Source organism: Lepidochelys olivacea (assembly GCF_965140295.1).
Source record: "Lepidochelys olivacea isolate rLepOli2 genome assembly, chromosome: 24".
In the NCBI taxonomy this organism is placed as follows: Eukaryota; Metazoa; Chordata; order Testudines; family Cheloniidae; genus Lepidochelys; species Lepidochelys olivacea.
This window is the reverse complement of record NC_140434.1, coordinates 15,670,693-15,694,558: the sequence shown is the minus strand read 5'-3', so window position 1 is coordinate 15,694,558 and position 23,866 is coordinate 15,670,693. Positions and strand designations below refer to the sequence as shown.

The window sequence follows — 23,866 nt, the reverse complement described above, 5'->3', positions numbered from 1 at the left end:
GAAAGTACCAGGTTGCGTGTCCCCAGGAGAGGGGCTGCCACAGCCGGGGAACAAGCCAAGGGCACAGCCATTGTGTGCCCAGGGGTCTGATCTGGAAGGGGGCAGGATACCGGGCTAGATGGGCCCATGGGTCAGATCCAGGGCTGTAGGGACAGGGTGGGCACTGGGCTAGCTGGGCCTGTGGCTCTATAACAGAGATGGGGGTGCAGGAGGGATGCCCACAGGCTGACCATTGCCTGAGCTTTCCCTGCTGGCAGCTCCGAGCTATCTATAGCACAGCCAGCAGGAAGTGCCAGGCAAGGGCAGGAATTCCAACAAGTCAGGCGAAATTGTTCTCATTTCCTGGTGTGCTCAGGTCAAAGGGAGGGAGCCTCAGCATCAGGCCGGACGTGGCTCTTGATTTTATCTAATCACATCGGTTTAAAGAAACGGTTTAAAGAAACCCAGCTACCGAACTGGGGATAGAACCCAGGAGTCCAGGCTCCCAGCCCTCCCTGCTCCAAGCACTAGTCCCTTCTCCCCTCCCAGAGCTGGGATAGACCCTAGGAGTCCTGGCTTCCAGCTCCCCCCCACCCAACGACTAGACCCCACTCCGCTCCCAGAGCCGGAGAGAGAACCCAGGAGTCCTGGCTTCCAGCCCCTCTGCTCTAACGACTAGACCCCACTCCACTCCCAGAGCCGGGGAGAGAACCTAGGAGTCCTGGCTCTCTCTACCTACAAACTCACCCACAGCACCCAGGAATTTCTCAGGGCAGCTCAATGAGGAAGGCAGGAGGGAGCCAGAGAACAGCATAGAAGCGCGGCCAGGACCCTGATCCCCAGGGCTGCCAGGCCTCTGAGAACCACCCCAGCTCAGTGCAGCCATGCTTAAAGGGACAGTTGTCTTCAAACAACCACCTCCACCTGAAAATGGTTTGACTCTTAGCCGGCAGAGTCAGGCTTCCAGGCACCAGTTAGGGTGATGTGTCCGCCTTTGTGGGGTGCTTGTGTGTGACAACGGGCTCCGGCCTGCATGTGTCAGGATGCGTGTGTGTGTGTATCAGTGTGTGTGCGTGTCACTGGGCGTGTGTGTCGGTGAATGTGCGTGCCAGTCCGTGAGGAGCCCCTCCCTCCCTCCCCCCCGCCCGCAATCTCGCCGCCCGCCCGATAACCCAGCCATGATAAGGGTGGGGGGAGGGGGGGTACCGCTGGCTCCGGCCTGCTTGTGCCCAGACAGTCACACGTGGCTGGGACAAAGTGGCTGTATCAGGCCAAGGGCCCTGCAAGGTCAGAGATGGGAAATTGCTGAGCCAGCACCAGCCTGGGCCACGGGGGGGGTGTCGGAACCACTGGAGGATCCCCAGCTCAGGAGGGGTGTGGGGGCTAGTGGTTAGAGCAGGGGGGGCAGGGAGCCAGGACTCCTAGATTGTATCCCTGTTGCCCTTGGGACAATCATTCCCCTTGTCATGCCTCAGTTTCCCCGTTTGGCCAACACAGGAGTTGTTTTACTACCTTTTCTCTGCAGCATGAGTCAGGCCCTGCAGCGGAAGGGCTGAGACAAACCATCGCACCATCCCTGAAGCTGGCCGCACCCAGGGCCAGCAAAATGCCCCGTCTGCCCAACTCAGCAGCGGCACGACGCCCGCTCAGGAGGGCGCCACGGAGAGCTGCGTCCCTTGAGGCTCCTGAGCCAGCTCCGGCCGGCCCCACAAGCTGCCCAGCTGTAGACGACAACCCGAAGGAAGTGGAATGGAAACACCCACCTTGTTTGTGCTTGTGAGCTGCCCAAGGGAGAGAGAGACCTGTAGGTATATATAGCACAGACTGGTCCCGGCACTCACTGTGCCAGGCACTCTCCAGACACAGCCAGAGACAGGCCCTGCCCCAGCTGGGATCAGGGCTCCGTTGTGCCAGGCGCTGCTCAGACACAGCCAGAGACAGGCCCTGCCCCAGCTGGGATCAGGGCCCCGTCATGCCGGGCGCTGCCCAGACACAGAGCGAGAGACAGTCCCTGCCCAGGTCACTCTGTAACTAGACACAGGCAGGATTCTTCTTCCCACTTTACAGGTGGGGAAACCGAGGCACGGAGCTCTGCAGTGACTTGTCCAAGGTCACCCAGCGAGGCTACGACAGCCCTGGGCATTGAACCTGAATGTTTATCCCCCCACCTTAACCACTAGGCCACTTTGCCTCTGGAGGCACATTCTGCAGAGGTGCTGGAACTCGGGGTGCTGATGCTGCACCCGCTGGCTTGAAGTGGTTTCCATCAGATACAGGGTTTGCCGTTTGGTTCAATGGCTCTCAGCCCCCCCCTGTCCCCCCGTCGCCCGTACAGATTGCTCCAGCATCCCCTGATATTCTCTGCAGCAGAATCAAATGCTTGTCCCTAAGGTCAGCGGCCCAGAGAAAACTGACAAGTCACGTCACGTGCCAGCCGCTCCGCTGAACACCAAGCCGGATCCTCCACTGCGGAAACCAGGAGGAACCCAGTGCCGCCCGTGACCCCAGCTGGGATCTGGGCCCCTGATCTCTCGTCACCTGTTCATGATCTGAACTTGACTATGATTTTTAAAATCTCTTGACTCTTATTTATTCCCAGAACAAGGCCACTTCCCCCCACTTTCTGTGTTCCACGGAGTGTAGAAAGACTTCTGGCTCCTAGCCCCACCCTGCTTTAACCACTAGATCCCACTCTCCTCCCAGAGCCAGGGGTAGAACCCAGGAGTCCTGGCTTCTAGCCTCCCCCCCGCTCTAACCACTAGACCCCACTCCCCTCCCAGAGCTGGGGAGAGAACCCAGGAGTCCTGGCTCCCAGCCCCCACAGCTGGAGGGCTGTGTCCCTTTCTCCCAAGCCAGGGGGGTGTCACCTTGCTGGTCCTCACCAGCGCCAGGCGCGTTGGTTCCCCGCGGGGGTCATGTCAAGGTGATCGCAGTGTTTTGTTCTCCACCCGCCAAGGTTATCGGCTCCTGGGCTGTGACTTCAAGGCTCACGCACGAGGGGGGCCCAGCCATGGCACCGCAGCGTCCGCAGTGGGTGGGGAAGGTCCCCTGGGACAGCATAAAAGGCTCCCTGCCGGACCCGGGTGCTTGCCCGGGCCGGACTGCCAGCACTAGCTGTGCAGCCATCCCTCTGCCAGCGCGGCCACCGTCCCCAGAGTATCCCACCAGCTGGGCGCCCACAGAGCCAGGATGGGGAAAGCGGTAAGGGCCGGGCTCTGATTCTCTGCAGTGGGAAGGGGCCAGATGCCAGGGTGCTGGGTCTCCTTGTGGACAGGGTAAATCGAGAGTGTGTACGGGGCTAGATAGATAGGTGGATAGAGAGGGTATATGGGGATGGATGGATGGATGGATGGATGGATGGATGGATGGATGGATGGATAGACAGAGGGGAGTATGTGGGGCTGGATGGATGAATAGTGAGATGACTGTGTATGGGGATGAATGGAAGAAGGGGTCAAATGGGGATGGATGGATAGAGGGGGTATGTGGGGATGGATGGATAGAGGGGTTATGTGGGGATGGATATATAGATGGTATGTATGGGGATGGATGGATAGAAGGTGTGTATGGGGATGGATGGATAGAGGGTGTGTATGGGGATGGATGGATGGATAGAGGGGTTATGTGGGGATGGATGGATAGAGGGTGTGTATGGGGATGGATGGATAGAGGGTGTGTATGGGGAAGGATGGATAGAGGGGGTACATGGGGATGGATGGATAGAAGGTGTGTATGGGGACGGATGGATAGAGGGGGCAAATGGGGATGGATGGATAGAGGGTGTGTATGGGGATGGATGGATAGAGGGGGCGAATGGAGATGGAGGGATGGATAGAAGGGGTACATGGGGATGGATGGATAGAAGGTGTGTATGGGGATGGATGGATAGAGGGGGCAAATGGGGATGGATTGATAGAGGGTATGTATGGGGATGGATGGATAGAGGGGGTATGTGGGGATGGATGGATAGAGGGGTTATGTGGGGATGGATATATAGATGGTATGTATGGGGATGGATGGATAGAAGGTGTGTATGGGGATGGATGGATAGAGGGTGTGTATGGGGATGGATGGATGGATAGAGGGGTTATGTGGGGATGGATGGATAGAGGGTGTGTATGGGGATGGATGGATAGAGGGTGTGTATGGGGAAGGATGGATAGAGGGGGTACATGGGGATGGATGGATAGAAGGTGTGTATGGGGACGGATGGATAGCGGGGGCAAATGGGGATGGATGGATAGAGGGTGTGTATGGGGATGGATGGATAGAGGGGGCGAATGGAGATGGAGGGATGGATAGAAGGGGTACATGGGGATGGATGGATAGAAGGTGTGTATGGGGATGGATGGATAGAGGGGGCAAATGGGGATGGATTGATAGAGGGTATGTATGGGGATGGATGGATAGAGGGTGTGTATGGGGAAGGATGGATAGAGGGGGTACATGGGGATGGATGGATAGAAGGTGTGTATGGGGATGGATGGATAGAGGGGGCGAATGGAGATGGAGGGATGGATAGAAGGGGTACATGGGGATGGATGGATAGAGGGGGTACGTGGGGATGGATGGATAGAGGGTGTGTATGGGGATGGATGGATAGAGGGGGTACGTGGGGATGGATGGATAGAGGGTGTGTATGGGGATGGATGGATAGAGGGGGTACATGGGGATGGATGGATAGAGGGTGTGTATGGGGAAGGATGGATAGAGGGGGTACATGGGGATGGATGGATAGAAGGTGTGTATGGGGATGGATGGATAGAGGGGGCGAATGGAGATGGAGGGATGGATAGAAGGGGTACATGGGGATGGATGGATAGATGGTGTATATGAGGAGGGATGGATAGAGGGTCTGTATGGGGATGGATGGATAGAGGGGGTACATGGGGATGGATGGATAGAGGGTATGGATGGATAGAGGGGGTACGTGGGGATGAATGGATAGAGGGGGTACGTGGGGGTGGATGGATAGAGGGTGTGTATGGGGATGGATGGATAGAGGGGTACGTGGGGATGGATGGATAGAGGGTGTGTATGGGGATGGATGGATAGAGGGGGTACGTGGGGATGGATGGATAGAGGGTGTGTATGGGGAAGGATGGATAGAGGGGGTACGTGGGGATGGATGGATAGAGGGTGTGTATGGGGATGGATGGATAGAGGGGGTACGTGGGGATGGAGGGATAGAGGGTGTGTATGGGGATGGATGGATGGATAGAGGGGGTACGTGGGGATGGATGGATAGAGGGGGTACATGGGGATGGAGGGATAGAGGGTGTGTATGGGGATGGATGGATGGATAGAGGGTGTGTATGGGGATGGATGGATGGATAGAGGGGGTACGTGGGGATGGATGGATAGAGGGGGTACATGGGGATGGATGGACAGATGATGTATATGAGGAGGGATGGATAGAGGAGATACGTGGGGATGGATGGATAGAGGGGGTACGTGGGGATGGATGGATAGAGGGTGTGTATGGGGATGGATGGATGGATAGAGGGGGTACGTGGGGATGGATGGACAGAGGGGGTACGTGGGGATGGATGGATAGAGGACTTTGAAATTTTTAATTTCACAGCAAGCACCCATCTGTTTTGTTATTTGACTTTCCAATTGGAGGTGGCGGGGGATGTAATCGAGTTAGATAAACAGCGCCTCCTGGGGGCCGCACAAGGAACAACTGGCCCAGCTGTGAGACTCCCACATGGCTGGACATTTCGCAGCCAGAGGACTCCAGGGGCTCCTGGCACTCAGGGCTGGCCCCAATGCCCCAGGGCGGCGTTAGGGGACGCTGTGCTAGGCGACCCAGGTGCAATAGGGGGCACTCTCCCTTCTACACCAGCCTTTTGATGGCTTAGGGAACCGCTGTCAATGAGAGAATGAGGTGAACCGTGCCACCCCTCGCATCTGGGCACACGCTACGAGCCCCAGCAAACCACTTGGGTGCAGTGCCTGAGGAGGAACAAAGGGCTGTGAAGTCATCTGAACATCTGAACCAGTGCTACAGGACCCAGGAGTCCTGGCTCCCAGCCCCCCCCCCCCCCCGCTCTAACCACCAGACCCCACTCCCCTCCCAGAGCCAGGGAGAGACCTGAGGAGTCCTGGCTCCCAGCCCCCCCCCCCCCGCTCTAACCACCAGACCCCACTCCCCTCCCAGAGCCAGGCGTAGAACCCAGGAGTCCTGGCTCCCAGCCCCCCCCGCCGCTCTAACCACCAGACCCCACTCCCCTCCCAGAGCCAGGCGTAGACCCCAGGGGCTGCTGAGCTGAATACCCACGCATCAAGATGCCTTATCGCCTACCAGCAGCAGTAGTAGGGCTGTTATCTTGCACAGAGACCCAACTGGGTCCCTTCAGCGCCGCCCTCTACTTGTCGAGCTCAGGGAGCAACTCCCCCAAAGGCCGACAGCAGCAGGGCTGTTCTCCTCTCCACAGGACCAATACGAGATGTACTCGGTGGAGATGGAGAAGCAGGGCGATGGTGCCGTGGACGTGAAGATCAAGAAGAAGAAGACGAACAAGGCGGCGAAGAAGAAGGAGAAGCTGGAGAGCATGAAGAAAGAGATGGACGTGGTGAGTAGGGGCAGCCGGACTGGGGGCAGCCGCAAGACTCGAACATGGGCCTCGCACAAAGCTCCGTTGCTCAAGCCGCTGGCAGTAGTAGTAGAACTGTTAGCTTCTGTGTGGAGCTAGAGGCAGCTGTAGACAACCCCCCATCTCAGAGCAATAGGCTCAGGCTCTCGGCAGACTCAGGCGGCGTCGCTGTGTCAGTCACACCCAGGGCAGCTCCCCCCTCTCCCAGCGACGGGCTCAGGCTCTCGGCAGACTCAGGCGGCGTCGCTGTGTCAGTCACACCCGGGGCAGCTCCCCCCTCTCCCAGCGACGGGCTCAGGCTCTCGGCAGACCCAGGCAGCGTCGCTGTGTCAGTCACACCCAGGGCAGCTCCCCCCTCTCCCAGCGACGGGCTCAGGCTCTCGGCAGACTCAGGCGGCGTCGCTGTGTCTGTCACACCCAGGGCAGCTCCCCCCTCTCCCAGCGACGGGCTCAGGCTCTCGGCAGACCCAGGCGGCGTCGCTGTGTCAGTCACACCCGGGGCAGCTCCCCCCTCTCCCAGCGACAGGCTCAGGCTCTCGGCAGACTCAGGCGGCGTCGCTGTGTCAGTCACACCCGGGGCAGCTCCCCCCTCTCCCAGCGACGGGCTCAGGCTCTCGGCAGACTCAGGCGGCGTCGCTGTGTCAGTCACACCCGGGGCAGCTCCCCCCTCTCCCAGCGACGGGCTCAGGCTCTCGGCAGACTCAGGTGGTGTCGCTGTGTCAGTCACACCCAGGGCAGCTCCCCCCTCTCCCAGCGACGGGCTCAGGCTCTCGGCAGACCCAGGCAGCGTCAGTCATGCTTGGGGCAGCCCATTCACCCACTCTGGGGTCCCTTCTCTCCTCCAGGATGATCATCAGCTCTCAGTGGAAGACCTGGAGCTGAAGTACCAAACCAACGTGAACAAGGTAAGGGCCCCCAAGATGGAGGCCAGGTAGGTCTGTGCCTCTCAAGCCAGCCCTGGGTGCCATTTACTTCAGATGCCTTGCTCCAGTACAGCCCAGGGGCTAGAGTACAGCACACCTTCTCTGGCTGTGCCCCCCCCCCGAAGGTGACCATGCCCTCTACAGGGTAGCCCATCCCCACCAGGCTTTGAGAGCCACTGCTTTTTGGGCTGGGGGCTCCTCCTTCAATCCCCCGTGTATTCAGACAGACTATGATTTGTCCCCAGGGCTGTGAGCTTCCTCTAAGCAGTGCCCCAGCCAGGTTTAGAAGGTATCTCCAGAGCTATGAGCTTCCTGAGGGCAGTGCCCCAGTTGGGGTGAGAGGGACACCAGACAGTGGGAGGAAGACTGCCATAAATAGTGCTGTTTTCAGCCCTTGCTGAGCAATCAGCTCAGGCTCTCTGCAAACTCAGACAGGCATCGGGCACATTTCAGAGCTTTTCTCCCCCACTACAAGAGCTAGAACCTGGCTTAAATTTTTTTAATGAAAGCTGAGATCCTGCAGCATTCTGCTGACTCCTGGAGCTGGGGCCTTGGCTCTCCATCCGGCCCTGGGTGCATGTTGATCTCTGGAGAGGAAATTGAGAAAAGGTGGAGAAGCTACAGACAGGAAAGTGGGTGGACAAAGGTGATTCTGGAGATCCTAGAAACTCTCATAGCCCCACACCTTTATTGAAGCCCCACCCCCACCTAATAGCCCCGCCCCTGTGAAGTAGCTCCACCCCTTTTATAGCCACGCCCCCACATAGCATAGGAGTGGCTCCAGCTAACATGGGACACTCTCTCTATCTGCATCCAGGGCATGAACAGCACAGTGGCAGGAGAGATCCTGCTCCGGGATGGCCCCAACGAGCTCAAACCCCCCAAGGGGACCCCTGAATATGTCAAATTCGCCCGCCAGCTGGCCGGGGGGCTGCAGTGCCTGATGTGGGTGGCTGCTGCCATCTGCCTCATAGCCTTCGGCATCCAGTGCGGCCAAGGAGACCTGACCAGCGCGGATAACGTGGGTACCCCATGGTGTGGGGGAGGGGTCAGAACACCTGGGTTCCATCCCTGGCTCCGGGAGGGGAGTGGGATCTAGTGAGTTAGAGCTCGGGGGAGGGGTCAGGACACCTGGGTTCCATCCCTGGCTCCGGGAGGGCAGTGGAGTCTAGTGGGTTAGACTGGGGGGGGCTGGGAGCCAGGACTCCTGGGTTCTATCCCTGAGTCTAGGAAGGGAGTGGAGTCCAGTGGTTAGAGTGGGGGTGGGGGGAGGAGCTGGGAGCCAGGACTCGTGGGTTCTCTCCCCAGCTCTGGGAGGGGAGCGGGTTGTCCCAGGCTCTCTGCAGACTCAGGCAGCTTGGCAAAGCAGGGGGCACCGCTGGGCCAGGGGATGAGTAATAACCTTTCTCCCTGTGCCCTCCCCCTGGGCAGCTGTACCTGGCTATTGCGCTCATCGCTGTGGTGGTCGTGACTGGCTGCTTTGGCTACTACCAGGAGTTCAAGAGCACCAATATCATCGCCAGCTTCAAGAATCTTGTGCCACAGGTAAGCAGTAGGGCTGGGAGAGGAATCCAGGCCATTCATACCCCAGTCATTGCACTGGGGGTGGGGGTCTAGTGGTTAGAGCGGGGGGACTGGGAGCCAGGACTCCTGGGTTCTATCCCTAGCTCTGAGAGGGGACTGCTTAAAGCAGAGCCATACCTATGTGCTGCTGTTCCCCAGCTGCCCCACCCCAGAGGTGGCTGCATCTCAGCGCTGGGCGAGCCTTCACCGTGAGACGTCCCCGTGTGGCTGGAGCTCTAAGGTTAATGTTGACTCTTCTCGCTCTCCTAGCAAGCCACGGTGATTCGGGACGGGGACAAATTCCAGATCAACGCCAACCAGCTGGTGGTGGGTGACCTGGTGGAAATCAAGGGCGGGGACAGGGTCCCGGCCGACATCCGGATCATCTCAGCACAGGGCTGCAAGGTGCGGCGGGGGGGGGGGGGAGGGGGTGTTCTGCCTTAGATGGGCATGGGGGTGGGGGAACATGGGGTACGTTCTGTGTGTGTGTGTGTTTTTCTGCCTCCTGCTGGACGGTTCCTATCCATCTGCCCAGCTGATCACTTAGGCACCCATTGATCTTCCCCCACACTCCTGGGCCTGCTCCCTCACCCCCACCCCCACAGCCTGCCATCCACGCCAGAGGCCTCCAAGCTGGGGCAAGGGTGGGGGATTCAGGGTGGCACTGACCCACTGGGCTCTCTCTTGCAGGTGGATAACTCATCTCTGACAGGGGAGTCCGAGCCCCAGACCAGAGCCCCCGAGTGCACCCACGAGAGTCCCCTGGAGACCAGGAACATCGCCTTCTTCTCCACCATGTGCCTGGAAGGTGCCAGCAGGGAAGGGTCCCATTGGCGCGTGAAGGGGAGACCCAGCTGGGGGCGCTCTCCCCCTAGCAGTCGGGGCTGGCCCCAATGCCCCAGCATGGCACTAGGGGGCGCTGTGCTGCAGGGAGCGGGGTGGGGGGCTCTCCCCGGCAGTCAGGGCTGGCCCCGTTCGTGGGTGGAGTGTGGGACGGCTCGGTGGCAGGCGCTGTCTCTAAATTCCCTCCTGTGGTTTCAACTGAATACAAGATTCTCCTTCATATCCTGTCCTAAATCACTGTGCCGTGTTGCTGTGAGGTTGTTCCCCTGCTGCCCCACCCCAGAGGTGGCTGCATCTCAGTGCCAAGTGAGTCCTCCCTGGGCACTGTTCCATGCAGCTGTTCCCCAGCTGCCCCACCCCAGAGGTGGCTGCATCTCAGCGGGTCCCTCCCTCAGGCACCGCCACCGGCATCATCGTTAACACCGGAGACCGCACCATCATCGGGCGCATCGCCAGCCTGGCCTCGGGCGTGGAGAACGAGAAGACACCCATCGCCATCGAGATCGAGCACTTTGTGGATATCATCGCCGGCCTGGCCATCTTCTTCGGGGGAACCTTCTTCGTCGTCGCCATGGTGATCGGCTACCCCTTCCTCAAGGCCATGGTCTTCTTCATGGCCATCGTGGTGGCCTACGTGCCTGAGGGGCTGCTGGCCACCGTCACGGTAAGTCCCCCTTGACCAGCCCTTGCAGGGTCCTGATTCCGAGCTGGTCTCACAAGGGATCCAGTCCAGGTTTTGTGCCAGCTTCACCCTGACTTCAATCCAGTCCCACAAGGAATCCAGTCCGGGTTTTCTTTCAGGTTCATCTTGACTCCAATCCAGTCTCACACTAGATCCGGTCCAGGTTTTATACATAGTTTGCCTCCGATCTTGCTTTGTGCAGGTGCCGGTCGATGTTTTACGTTGTTTTCACACTAATGCCAATCCGGCCTCACACCAAATCCAGACCGGATTTAATGCAGTGGTTAGGCTGACCTTGAGCCAGTTTTGTACGAAGTCCAGCCCAGGTTTTGTGCAGCATTTAGGCTGATTCCGATCCAGTCTCAGCGTGGATTCAGTCTAGGTCTTCAGCCTCATTCTGGATCCGGTTCAGGTTTTGTGGTGTTTAGACTGACTCTGATCTGGTGTAACACTGGATTCTGTGGTATATACAATACTTAGACTGGCTCTCATCCAGTTTTATAGTGAATCCAGTCCAGATTTTATAAATAGTTTGTGTCCAAGATCATTTCATATTGGTCCAATAATGGATCCAGATTCAGATTCTTCCAGACAGTATTCAGGGCCCGGTCTCACATCAGATCCAGTCCGGATTTTGCAGTATTTGGACCAACTCCTAATCCAGTTCCAGACTAGATCCAGTCTAGATCAGCATTTCTCAAATGTGGCCACCAGGGGCTTTTCTTGCGACTGGGGGGGCTCAGAGCAGTGCCTCTCCCCCAGGGCCACCAGAAGGGGTTGGTCCCTTCCCCCCTCTGGAGCCACAAATGCCAGAGAAGCAGGCGGCCAGTTAGGCCCCACCTTCCTGGGGGTGGTGAGGCTCGGGCTTCAGCCCTGGGGCAGCAGGGGGCAGGCTCCAGTCGTGGGACTTCGGGCTCGGGCTCCGGCCCTGTACCCAGCCATGCAGTAGCAGGCTGCAGTGGTGGGCTCCGGCCCACAGCCACAGGGCTTCGGGGTCTGGCCCTGGACCCTGGGCTCACTGCCCCCCCACTGCCCCGGCCCACCATCCTTCCCCCAATTACCCCTGGCCCCCACTCCCTCCCTGACCCACCATCCTCCCCCCCCATTACGCCTGGCGCCCACTATCTCCCTGGCCCACCATCCTCCCCCCCCCATTATCCCGGCCCCCACTATCTCCCTGGCCCACCATCCTCCCACCCATTACCCCTGGCCCCCACTCCCTCCCTGACCCACAATCCTCCCCACAATTACCCCCAGCCCCCACTCCCTCCCTGACCCACAATCCTCCCCACCATTACGCCCAGCCCCCACTCTCTCCCTGGCCCACCATCCTCCCCCCACTGCCCCCTGGCTCCCTTCCCACCTCCCCATCCAGGGCTTAATTTGTCCCCTGGCTTGCCAGGGCTGAGTAAGCCTTCTGTGAAAATTGATATTTGTACGGTTGTTAATATCACCATTCACAGCCTCCCAGCTAGCTAGCAAGTCTGCCATGAAAAGTGATATTAACAAACATACAAATATCACTTTTCACAGCAGCCGACTTCCTTAGCTAACAAGTCTTTTTTGAAAAGGCAACCAAAACCACAAGAAACAACAACAAAAGACAAGAATGGGCAAAGCACCTTATTTGTGTTTCTAGTCTGCTTAGGTCCTGTGAAGAATAGAGAACGGGACATTATTATTGAGTCTGCAAAAAAATCCTACATAAATAAATGACAATGATTTGGACATGTCTATGTGCATATTTAGTCGTTTTTCCTCAAGTTAATTAAGTATTTTAAGAAAAAAATTGTCAGTGCGGCCACCAGCAAGAATTTCTTGTGAGAACCCCGGTCTAGACTGGGTGCAGCATTCGATCGGGATTTACCCCGATTCCATTCCAGGTTTCAGGCTGTGTTTAGATGGTCTCCAATCCAATTTGAGTTTTCTACAGTGCTCCCATGAGCTCAGATCTAGTCTCTCATTGCATCTAGTATAGATTTTGCATAATGATGTTTACACTAACTCTGATTCTAGTCTCAAACTGAATCCAGTCCAGATTGCGTGCCGTGTTTAGACTGACTCTGATCCAGTTTTATACCAGATTCAACCCAGATTTTGTGAAGCATTCCTACTGACTGAGTGATCTGGTCTCACATCTGATATACTTTGCTGTTTATGCTGACTCTGATCTTTCTTCCTTTCCCTCCCTCCCTTCCTCCCCTGGCAGGTCTGTCTCTCACTCACAGCCAAGCGTCTGGCTCGAAAGAACTGCGTGGTGAAGAATCTAGAGGCGGTGGAAACTCTGGGCTCCACCTCTGTCATCTGCTCGGACAAAACGGGTACCCTGACCCAGAACCGCATGACTGTCTCCCATCTCTGGTTCGACAACCAGATTCACACGGCTGACACCACAGAGGACCAGTCAGGTATGGGACACTGTTCAACCAGCTGCTGCCATCCCGAGGTGGCTGCATCCCAGTGCCGGGCAAGCTGTCCCAGTCCGGTGTTATGTGCAGTGGTTCCCCAGCTGTCCCGCCCCAGAGGTGGCTGCATCTTGGCACCAGGCAGGCTTTTCCCATGCAGTATTATGTGTGGCTGTTCTCCAGCTGCCCCGCCCCAGAGGTGACTGCATCTCAGCACCTGGCAAGTCGTCCCTGCTTCTCTGGTGCTTTGGGACATTTCAGGTCGGAAACGGGACAGGGAACTCCTCGGCTGTTATATCAATCTCTCTCTCCTTCAGGGCAGAGCTTTGATCAGTCATCGGAGACATGGAGAGCTCTGTGCAAGATTGTGTCTCTCTGCAATCGAGCCTTCTTCAAATCAGGCCAGGATAACATGCCGGTGCCCAAGGTACGGCCCAGTATGCAGGAGAGACGAGACTGGCAATATAGACAGCTTGACCACCTATCATTTAATGGGGGCTTAGATCTGACATACAAAATGGGTTCAGCAGGGGGCGCTCTCCCCTGGCGGGCGCTGTGCTGCAGGGAGCAGAGTGAGGAGGGGGTGCAGCAGGGGACGCTCTCATGCTGGTCATTAAAAGATCTCATGACTCTAGTCTCAAAAATCAGGCAGTTTCTCTCTTGCTGCTCCAGCTCAGGATAATTCCACTGTGCCTCCGACCTGAGCGTTCATTTAGATGTGGCATTATTTTCCCTGCCATAACTGTGCAGCGGTGTCGCTGTGCGGCTGTTCCCCAGCTGACCCGCTCCAGAGGCGGCTGCAGCTGAGCGCTGGGAGAGTCATCCCCGTGTGCTGTTATATGCAGCTGTTTCCCAGCTGCCCCACCCCAGAGGTGGCTGCATCTCAGCACTGCTTGGGAGTCCAGATTCCACTCACCTGTTCTCCCTTCTCCAGAGGATCGTGATTGGAGACGCCTCAGAGACGGCGCTGTTGAAGTTCTCCGAGATCACGCTGGGGAACGTCATGGAGTACCGGGAGCGCTATAAGAAAGCCTGTGAAATCCCCTTCAACTCCACCAACAAATTCCAGGTCAGCAGGCGTTTGCGTCCTGGTCCTGCTAGGCCTTCAGCTCCAGTTAGGAGGATAAGAACCTTCTACTGCTACCAGCGGATGTAGTGACTCCCGGAGAGGGAGACAGGACCCAGGAGTCCTGACTCCCAGTACCCCTGCTCTAACCACTAGGCCCCACCCCCCTCCCAGAGCTAAGGATAGAACCCAGGAGTCCTGATCCTCCTGCTCTCCACACAGCTGTCCATCCATGAGTTGGAGGACCCCCGGGACCCCCGGTACCTGCTGGTGATGAAGGGGGCCCCGGAGCGGATCCTGGAGCGCTGCGCCACCATCATGATCAAGGGGCAGGAACTGCCCCTGGACGAGCAGTGGAAGGAGGCATTCCAGACGGCGTACATGGACCTGGGGGGGCTGGGAGAGCGTGTGCTGGGTAAGGGGGCATGGATGGGGGCTGGGGGAGGGTGTGAGGGGTAAGGAGGCATGGATGGGGGCTGGGGGTGGGCATGCTGGGTAAGGGTGGGGGGCATGGATGCGGGGGGCTTAGGGAGCGGGAGGTGCCCGGATGTGGGGCACGTGGGACTGAGGTGGGGGGCTCTGTGCATGGGACTCATGGGGCCAAGGCTGGAGGCCTCCCAAGGTGTGGAGGGCAGGTGGGCGGATCAGGGGGGGAATTCCCAGTCCTAAGGGGGATGGATGATCCCCGGGCATGGGGCACGTGGGACTGCGGTGCTGGGGGGGAACCCCAGTGCCCCACCCCTCACGGGCCCTGTTCCCTGCAGGGTTCTGCCACCTGTACCTGGACCCAGGGCAGTTCCCACGCGGCTTCTCCTTCGACACAGAGGAGATGAACTTCCCCACCAGTGGGCTCTGCTTTGCCGGCCTCATCTCCATGATCGACCCACCCCGCGCCACCGTGCCCGACGCCGTCATGAAGTGCCGTACTGCCGGAATCCGGGTACGGCGCCACTGCCCCGGGGAAGCTCACAGCTTCAGAGTCCCCCCCTCCCGGCTGGGGCACTGCCCCAGGGAAGCTCACAGCTCCAGAGTCCCCTCCCTGAAGCTGCCACCTGGAGCGCTGACGCCCTTCCCTCACCCCCAGGTTATCATGGTGACTGGAGATCACCCCATCACGGCCAAGGCAATTGCGGCCAGCGTGGGCATCATCTCGGAGGGCAGTGAGACAGTGGAGGACATCGCCGCCAGGATGCGCATCCCCGTGGAGCAGGTCAACAAGTGGTGAGATCCCTGCCCAGAGCTGGGAGAGAACCCAGGAGTCCTGGCTCCCAGCCCGCCCTGCTCTAACCCCTAGACCCCACTCCCCTCCCAGAGCCAGGGATAGGACCCAGGAATCCTGCATGGTGGCTCAGCAGAGGGCATTGTGTGGGGTTTCTCAGCAAGGGGCTCTGTGCTGCAGGGGATGCTGTGTGGGTGGCATAGGCACTGACTCTGTGGGTGCTCTGGGGCTGGAGCACCCACAGGGAAAAATTGGTGGGTGCTCTGCAGCTCCCCATCCCCCCGCCCCAGCTCACCTCCGCCTCCTCCCCTGAGCGCGCCGTTGCATCCTGCTTCTGCCCCGGCTCCCAGGGCTTGCACCGTGCTGGGAGAGAGGAGGGGGAAAGTGGCGCAAGCAGGGAAGGAGGCGGGGCCGGGGCATGGATTTGGGGAGGGGTCCAATAGGGGCATGGAGGGGGCTGAGTTGGGGTGGGGACTTTGGGGAAGGGGTTGGAATGGGGGCGGGGCCGGGGGCGGAGCGGGTGCGAGTGGCACCTCCCCAGGGGTCACTGTGTGGGGTGGCTCAGCAGTGGGGGCTCTCTCTCCCTCCCCAGGGAGGCCCGGGCCTGCGTGGTGAATGGGGGGCAGCTGAAGGACATGGAAACCGAGGAGCTGGTTGAGATCCTGAAGATGCACCCCGAGATGGTCTTCGCCCGGACCTCCCCCCAGCAGAAACTGATCATTGTAGAGAGCTGTCAGAAACTGGTGAGGCACCCAGGAGCTAACCCACCCACTCCCTCTGCCTATTGCCCTGTGCTCAGTCCTTCGTCTCTGGTTTTCACGGTCCTTGTTTCTTTTTCGCTTTCTTTCATATTCTTTCTTTGCTTTCTCTGGCTTTCACATATTTTCTTTATTGTTCATTTTATTGTGTTTTTATGGCTCTTTCTTTCTTTCTTTCTTTCTTTCTTTCTTTCTTTCTTTCACCCTCCCCCAATGTTCTCCCTCCCTTCTGCCGTGTCCCCCACCCCCATGACCTGCCTTTCCCCCCTCCACAGGGTGCCATTGTGGCTGTGACAGGTGACGGGGTGAATGATTCCCCGGCTCTGAAGAAGGCTGATATCGGGGTGGCCATGGGCATCGCTGGCTCTGATGCTGCCAAGAATGCGGCCGACATGATCCTGTTGGATGACAATTTTGCCTCCATTGTCACCGGCGTGGAGCAAGGTGCTCATGGAGCGGGGGGCTTAGACTCCAAATGGGCCAGGCAGCCTGGGGGCCAGCAGGGGGCGCTCTCCCCAGGGTGTGGGGGGCACTGACAATGCAGCTGGGACCTCAAGAGGGGCTGAGAGCATCTCCCAAGCAATTGGGAGCTCTCCCCAGGACAGGTTCGGAGGGTACCGGGGGGAGGTTCGGATGTCTCCCTGGGAAGGGGGTGCTCTGACGGGCTGTGTTCCTGCCCAGGCCGCCTGATTTTTGACAACCTGAAGAAATCCATCGCGTACACCCTGACCAAGAACATCCCGGAGCTGACCCCGTATCTGATCTACATCACGGTCAGCGTCCCCCTGCCCTTGGGCTGCATCACCATCCTCTTCATCGAGCTCTGCACTGACATTGTGAGTACGGGTGCTGGGCCGCAGGCAGCGGGGCGGGGGCTCTCCCCTGGCAGTCAGGGCTGGCCCAATGCCCCAGCGTGGAGTTAGGGGGAACTGTGCCTCAGGGAGCAGGGTGGGGGCTCTCCCCTGGCAGTCAGGGCTGGCCCTGATGTCCCAATGCAGTACTAGGGGTGTGCTGTGCTGCAGGCAGCTGGGTGGGGGCACTCTCCCGGACACCTGGGTTCCTCAGCTCAGCCCCGCGAGTCTCTCTCGTTCTCCCCGCTAGTTCCCCTCGGTGTCCCTGGCCTATGAGAAAGCTGAAAGCGACATCATGCACCTGAAGCCCCGAAACCCGCGACGCGACCGTCTGGTGAACGAAGCCCTGGCTGTGTACTCCTACTTCCAGATAGGTGCGTCCCCCGCTGGACGCCTGGGTTCTAGCCCCAACTCTGGGATGGGAGTGGAGCCTAGTGGGTAGAGCAGGGGGGCCTGGGAGCCGGAGGATCCAGTTTGAACCCTCTGTCCCCCCTTTTTCATATCTCACCATATATGAACCTCTAGTTCTGGTGGCTTCCCCACATTAATTAACCCTCTTTGAGGGATTGACATTGGGTCAGATCTGGGGGGCAAGGGGTGGCTCTGACATATGGGCAGTGGGGCTGGACTTCAGGGGCGGGGCCAAACAGAGCTCATCCCGCCTCCCTGTTAGAACTCATGGGTGGAGCCACACACAGCTGGCTTTGCCTCCCATCCCACCCTGTTGGGAGCCAGCAGGGGGCAGCACCAAGTCCCCAGGGTGCCGGGGGCATCCCACCCTCATGGCTTTTCCTCCCTCCCCCCACCTGCCCAGGGGCCATCCAGTCCTTCGCCGGCTTCACGGACTACTTCACGGCCATGGCCCAGGAGGGCTGGTTCCCCCTGCTCTGCGTGGGCCTGCGGGCCCAGTGGGAGAATGACCACCTCCAGGACCTGCAGGACAGCTACGGGCAGGAGTGGGTGAGTGATGGACCATCCGAGATAACAGCTGCTGCCAGGAAACGAAGCAGCTAGATCCACTTAGAGGATAACAGCCGTACTGCTGCCGCTGGGGAATGGAGCGACTCCATTAGCCCCACCTAGAGGATAAGGACCACCTTGCATGAGAGGAAAGTGATCAGGAACAGCCAGCATGGATTCACCAAGGGAAGGTCATGCCTGACTAATCTAATCGCCTTTTATGATGAGATTACTGGTTCTGTGGATGAAGGGAAAGCAGTGGATGTATTGTATCTTGACTTTAGCAAAGCTTTTGACACGGTCTCCCACAGTATTCTTGTCAGCAAGTTAAGGAAGTATGGGCTGCATGAATGCACTACAAGGTGGGTAGAAAGCTGGCTAGATTGTCGGGCTCAACGGGTAGTGATCAATGGCTCCATATCTAGTTGGCAGCCGGTGTCAAGTGGAGTGCCCCAGGGGTCGGTCCTGGGGCCGGTTTTGTTCAATATCTTCATAAATGATCTGGAGGATGGCGTGGATTGCACTCGCAGCAAATTTGCGGATGATACTAAACTGGGAGGAGTGGTAGATACGCTGGAGGGGAGGGATAGGATACAGAAGGACTTAGACAAATTGGAGGATTGGGCCAAAAGAAATCTGATGAGGTTCAATAAGGATAAGTGCAGGGTCCTGCACTTAGGACGGAAGAACCCAATGCACAGCTACAGACTAGGGACTGAATGGCTAGGCAGCAGTTCTGCGGAAAAGGACCTAGGGGTGACAGTGGACGAGAAGCTGGATATGAGTCAGCAGTGTGCCCTTGTTGCCAAGAAGGCCAATGGCATTTTGGGATGTATAAGTAGGGGCATAGCGAGCAGATCGAGGGACGTGATCGTTCCCCTCTATTCGACATTGGTGAGGCCTCATCTGGAGTACTGTGTCCAGTTTTGGGCCCCACACTACAAGAAGGATGTGGACAAATTGGAGAGAGTCCAGGGAAGGGCAACAAAAATGATTAGGGGTCTGGAACACATGAGTTATGAGGAGAGGCTGAGGGAGCTGGGATTGTTTAGCCTGCAGAAGAGAAGAATGAGGGGGGATTTGATAGCTGCTTTCAACTACCTGAAAGGGGGTTCCAAAGAGGATAGCTCTAGACTGTTCTCAATGGTAGCAGATGACAGAACGAGGAGTAATGGTCTCAAGTTGCAGTGGGGGAGGTTTAGGTTGGATATTAGGAAAAACTTTTTCACTAAGAGGGTGGTGAAACACTGGAATGCGTTACCTAGGGAGGTGGTAGAATCTCCTTCCTTAGAGGTTTTTAAGGTCAGGCTTGACAAAGCCCTGGCTGGGATGATTTAACTGGGAATTGGTCCTGCTTTGAGCAGGGGGTTGGACTAGATGACCTTCTGGGGTCCCTTCCAACCCTGATATTCTATGATTCTATGATTCTATAACAGCCGTACTGCTGCTGCCAGTCTACTGGAGAGACCTCTGTTAAGTTTAGCTCCCGTGGTGGAGGTCTGGACTGTGAATCTCAGTGTGTGGGGGTCCAACCCCTCGCCCCAGGGTGGGAAGGTTGGAAGCAAGGCCTGGGATACCAGGGTGGTTCCTTCTTGAATGTCAGTGTATGGGCAGGAGACTGGCTGGCTCAAGGGAATGGCACTCAGCGCCTTTCCCCTCTAGGGGGCGCCGTCTCCGATCTGGCCCCAGGGCTGGCTCAGGGGACTGGGGAATGGGGCACGGGGTCTTTCCCCATGTGGATGGTGGTGGAGGCTGACTCTGACTGGTCGCCGTCCCCACCCTCAGACATTTGGGCAGCGCCTGTACCAGGAATACACCTGCTACACCGTCTTCTTCATCAGCATCGAGATGTGTCAGATCTCAGATGTCCTCATCCGCAAGACTCGCCGTCTCTCCGTCTTCCAGCAGGGCTTCTTCAGGTGAGCAGGGAGCCCGCAGGCCACTGGGGAGAGAACCCAGGAGTGCAGGCGACTTGTTTTTCTCCATCCATTCCCCAGCTGCCTACCTTCCCCCAGAGTCAGCTGCATCTCAGCGCCCGGCGAACCATCCCCATGTGGTGTCATTGTGCGGCTCTTCCCCCGCTGCCCCGCCCCAGAGGTGGCTGCATCTCAGCGCCGGATGAGCCAGCTCTTTGCAGGGTTATGTGCAGATGTTCCCCAGCTGCCCCACCCCAGAATCAGCTGCATTTCACCCACCTCCGTGTGGCGTCACTGTGCAGCTGTTCCCTAGGTGCAGTGCCCCAGAGGTGGCTGCATCTCAGTGCCGAGCAAGTCATTCACTAGCATCCTCCCAGGTGTAAGACGCTACAAGATGGGGGTTTGGTCTCGGGTGTCCCTGTATCACTGGCAGCTGGGTGGTCCTGCCTATTCAGCTGCACGGAGAGCGTGTCAGCCAGGGGCAGCTGCCGTTCGCTGGCCTCACCCAAGCTCACGCTCTGCTTCTGTGGCAGGAATAAAATCCTGGTGATCGCCATCGTGTTCCAGCTCTGCCTGGGCTGCTTCCTGTGCTACTGTCCCGGCATGCCGAACATCTTCAACTTCATGCCCATCCGGTGAGAGCTGGGCTACCCCCTGCTGGTTCAGCCCGGCGCTAGGGGGCGCTGTGCTGAGGGGGGCAGGGTGGGGGCTCTCCCCAGCAGGCAGGGCTGGACCCAGTGCCCCAACGTGGCACTAGGGGGCGCTGTTCTGCGGGGGGCAGGGTGGGGGCTCTCCCCAAGCAAGCAGGGCTGGCCCCGATGCCCCTGGAGGGCACTGTGCCGCTCCAGAAACCAGCGTTGGTTCTTCAGCCTGGCTTAGCGACCGCTAAGGGCTCAGCGCTGTGGCTGAGCAGGTGCTGCCGTCTCGTTCTCCGTGGCTAAGGTCTCTCTCCTGGCTCCTATCCAGATTCCAGTGGTGGCTGGTGCCGTTGCCTTACGGCATCCTCATCTTCGTCTATGATGAAATCCGAAAGCTCGGAGTCCGCAGGCACCCCGGAAGTGAGTAACCGAGAGATCGCGCGAGCAGCTGTTCCCCAGCTGCCCTGCCCCAGAAGGGGCTGCGGTTCAGGGCCAGGGGAGCCATCTCCATGTGGCGTTATGTGCGGCTGTTCCCCAGCTGCCCTGCCCTAGAAGTGGCTGCATCTCTGCACCGGGCGAATATAACCTATCGGGGTACAAGTCAGATTAATGAGCTGCTGTGTCTCCCCTATCCTGCAACCCTGGGTGCTTTAATGCCTTGCTGAAGTAGCTCCCAGCTGGGCTGCTCATAATCTAAACGGTGCAAACCACACCGGCATGTCTGTATGTAACAGCAGCCTGCAAGCCACCCCCTGGCTCTCCCCAGCCTGGGTTATACGGCGGGGTGACCCCAACACCCCCCCAGTCTTAGATTCCCCCCCAGAAATGCCTGTCCCACCCTGCCTGGTCCTCTCCTCAACAGTACAAACTCTTTTAAGTTCATTATTCCTGTAAAACAATGGTTTTCAACCTGTGGGCCGCACCCCCCCCCAGGAGTCCGCAGGCTGCGTCTAAGATTTCCAAAGGGGTCCACACCTCCATTCAAAATGTTTTTAGGGGTCTTCAAATGGAAAAAAAGTTTGAAAACCCCCTGCTTTAAGGGACCCATGTGCCGGTTCGAACCCTTCCGTTTAAACTGGGGGGATTAGCTAAACCAGGAAAACCAGCTGATTCGCGAGCCAGAGAGACCGCTTTTAAGTGAGGCCACGTTAAGGAGGCATAAAAATGAGAAATGGCCCCAAGAGACGAGGTTTCCGAAGGCCTAACCGAGCAAACGATAGCAGAATCATTGATTGCAGTGCTGCAGATTCGATCGCACGGTGTTTTAATAGCGTGTGCTGCGAAGAACCACAGGAGACCCATGAAAGAGTAATTCGCACCGTGTCGGGGGCTCCCTGCCCTGCAGATTGCTGACCAGCTTTCAGGCCGGGACACCCCCCCACTCCCCCGCCCCGAGTCCAGAGCCGATTTCCTGTCTCTCTCCTGGGGCAGAGAGCGCAGGGCAGGGCGGGAGATGGGGTGTCGTGGGGCAGCTGCCCCTTCGTTTTATAGGCCAGTCCCCGCATGTAGGGTGAGCAGACAGCAAGTGTTAAAAAATCGGGATGGGGGTGGGGGGTAATGGGTACCTATATAAGAAAAAGTCCCCAAACTGGGGACTGTCCCTATAAAATCGGGACATCTGGTCACCCTACCCCTAGGGCAAAGCGCTTTCAGTGAGGAGCCAGGCGGCAGCCAGCTGGGGAAGAAAGGAAACTCCATGCTGGCTCTTTGCTAAAAATATAGATTTTTTTTTTTTTTTTTTGCACAGCCCACTGCCCTGAGAACCAGGTAACGGCCCATCAGCCTTGTTCACAGCAGGCTCAGGTGGCTACTTGCCCTTTGCCACGGAGGAACTGGTTTGGCCGCTCCCCAGATTTCTCTGGAAAACAACCTTTGAGTCAGTAGCTCGGCTTGTGTTTCTAACTGCACCTCCGGGCCATCTGCCACCGTGTTATTGCCCTGCAAATCCTGAGTTTTTCAGTGCTACCGCACGAGGCCTTGTAAAAACTGTCGTGCAGTAGTGTGTGGGTTGAGGCGTATTCTGGCACCGTGCGTCATCCCAGTCTGGCGTCAGGTGCGGCTGGTCGCCAGCTGCCCCACCCCAGAGGTGGCTGCATCTCAGCCCTGGGCAAGCTACACCCATGCAGCGTAATATGCAGCTGTTCCCCAGCTGCCCCACCCCAGAGATGGCTGCATCGCTACCCCAGTGACGCGCTCTAACACTGGGATCCTCCACAGCTCCAGCAATCTCACTGTATTATTCATTCTTCTTTTCCACAGGCTGGTGGGACAAAGAACTTTACTACTAAAGGCAAAGCTCTGCCCCACGGCTGCTGCTGCCCCCGGCCTCTTGCAGCATCTCAGGGCTTACATCACCCCCTCAGTGCAGCAAAAGAGATACAGACACCCACACCGTGTTCCTGGTCCCTGCTTCACCAACCTGGAAACTACTGGAGAATGCAAACCCCTTGGGTCAGGGGCACCAGCCATGGAGGGAACAAGACTGGCCCACTCGCAGTTCATAGCTAGGCCTTGCTGGCTCTTTTTGAGTAGTTGGAAGCAGGACGCCTGGGTTCTACCCCTGGCTCTGGGAGGGGAGTGGGGTCTAGTGGTTAGAGCAGGGCAGCTGGGAGCCAGGACTCCTGGGTTCTATCCCCAGCTGTGGGAGGGAAGTGGGGTTGAAGGGCTAGAGTGGGGGTGGGAGGCAGGACTCCTGGGTTCTCTCCCTGGCTGTGGGACGGGAGTGGTGTCTAGTGGTTAGAGCAGAGGGGGGGGGTTAGGAGGCAAGACTCCTGGGTTCTCTCCATATCGCTCAGTTTCCCACTGGTCAGGCACTGCTCACCCTTCCTCTTGCTGGGGTGGGGGAGCTTTAGCAGACGCCCGGTTCCCACGGCAGGCGAGGCTAGGTAATGTTGGCTTTCAGCCAGACTCTCTCTGAAGCGATAGGACACAGGGGGCCGGACAGACATCAATTCCCAGCTCACCCAGACTTGGGAGACCTCCCTCGCTTGCATCTCACAGACCCAGGACAGGAAAATGCTCCATGAGGGGCTGACAGACGGGCGTCCTGCCTCCCTGTGTTCCCAGGGGAGCTGGCCCAGTGGGGTTCCATTGCCCCCCTAAGCGGGATGGCAGCTTGGAAAACAAGCAAGAGGAGGTTGCGGGACAGAGCAGGACTACAGCCCTCCCCCCCCGCCACTCTGAGCATCTGCCCATCTAGCGCGGTATCCCGTCTGCAGCACCAACCCTGATATCCCGACACCAGCATCTATCACCTATCTAGCCTGAGATCCTGTTCCCTTCGTGCTCCCCCCAATCAGATCCATGGGCCCATCTAGCCCGATATCTGGCCTCCACCCTGGCTCAGACCCCCAGGCCCCACTCCCCCTCACTGATCTGTGCTGGATTCCTCGGCAGAAGGAGCATAGCTCCCACAATGCACCTGGCTGCCCCATGGCAGAGGCCTTAATTCCAGCCTGACCCCC

General features: G+C 58.2%; 1 protein-coding gene across 1 annotated transcript; it reads left to right on the top strand.

The window, feature by feature from the left end:
* Positions 1-6,431: 6,431 nt before the first annotated feature.
* On the top strand, positions 6,432-22,690 carry ATP4A (ATPase H+/K+ transporting subunit alpha; the record flags this gene model as incomplete). The annotated part of the gene is made up of 22 exons (XM_084613844.1): positions 6,432-6,557; positions 7,424-7,483; positions 8,319-8,522; positions 8,933-9,046; positions 9,335-9,469; positions 9,755-9,872; positions 10,303-10,571; positions 12,799-12,997; positions 13,312-13,421; positions 13,929-14,063; positions 14,283-14,475; positions 14,825-15,000; positions 15,145-15,281; positions 15,872-16,022; positions 16,313-16,481; positions 16,719-16,873; positions 17,139-17,262; positions 17,703-17,848; positions 19,634-19,767; positions 20,298-20,399; positions 20,731-20,822; positions 22,662-22,690. 22 exons carry the CDS (start codon positions 6,432-6,434, stop codon positions 22,688-22,690), a joined length of 3,078 nt encoding a protein of 1,025 aa, XP_084469970.1.
* Positions 22,691-23,866: the final 1,176 nt, after the last annotated feature.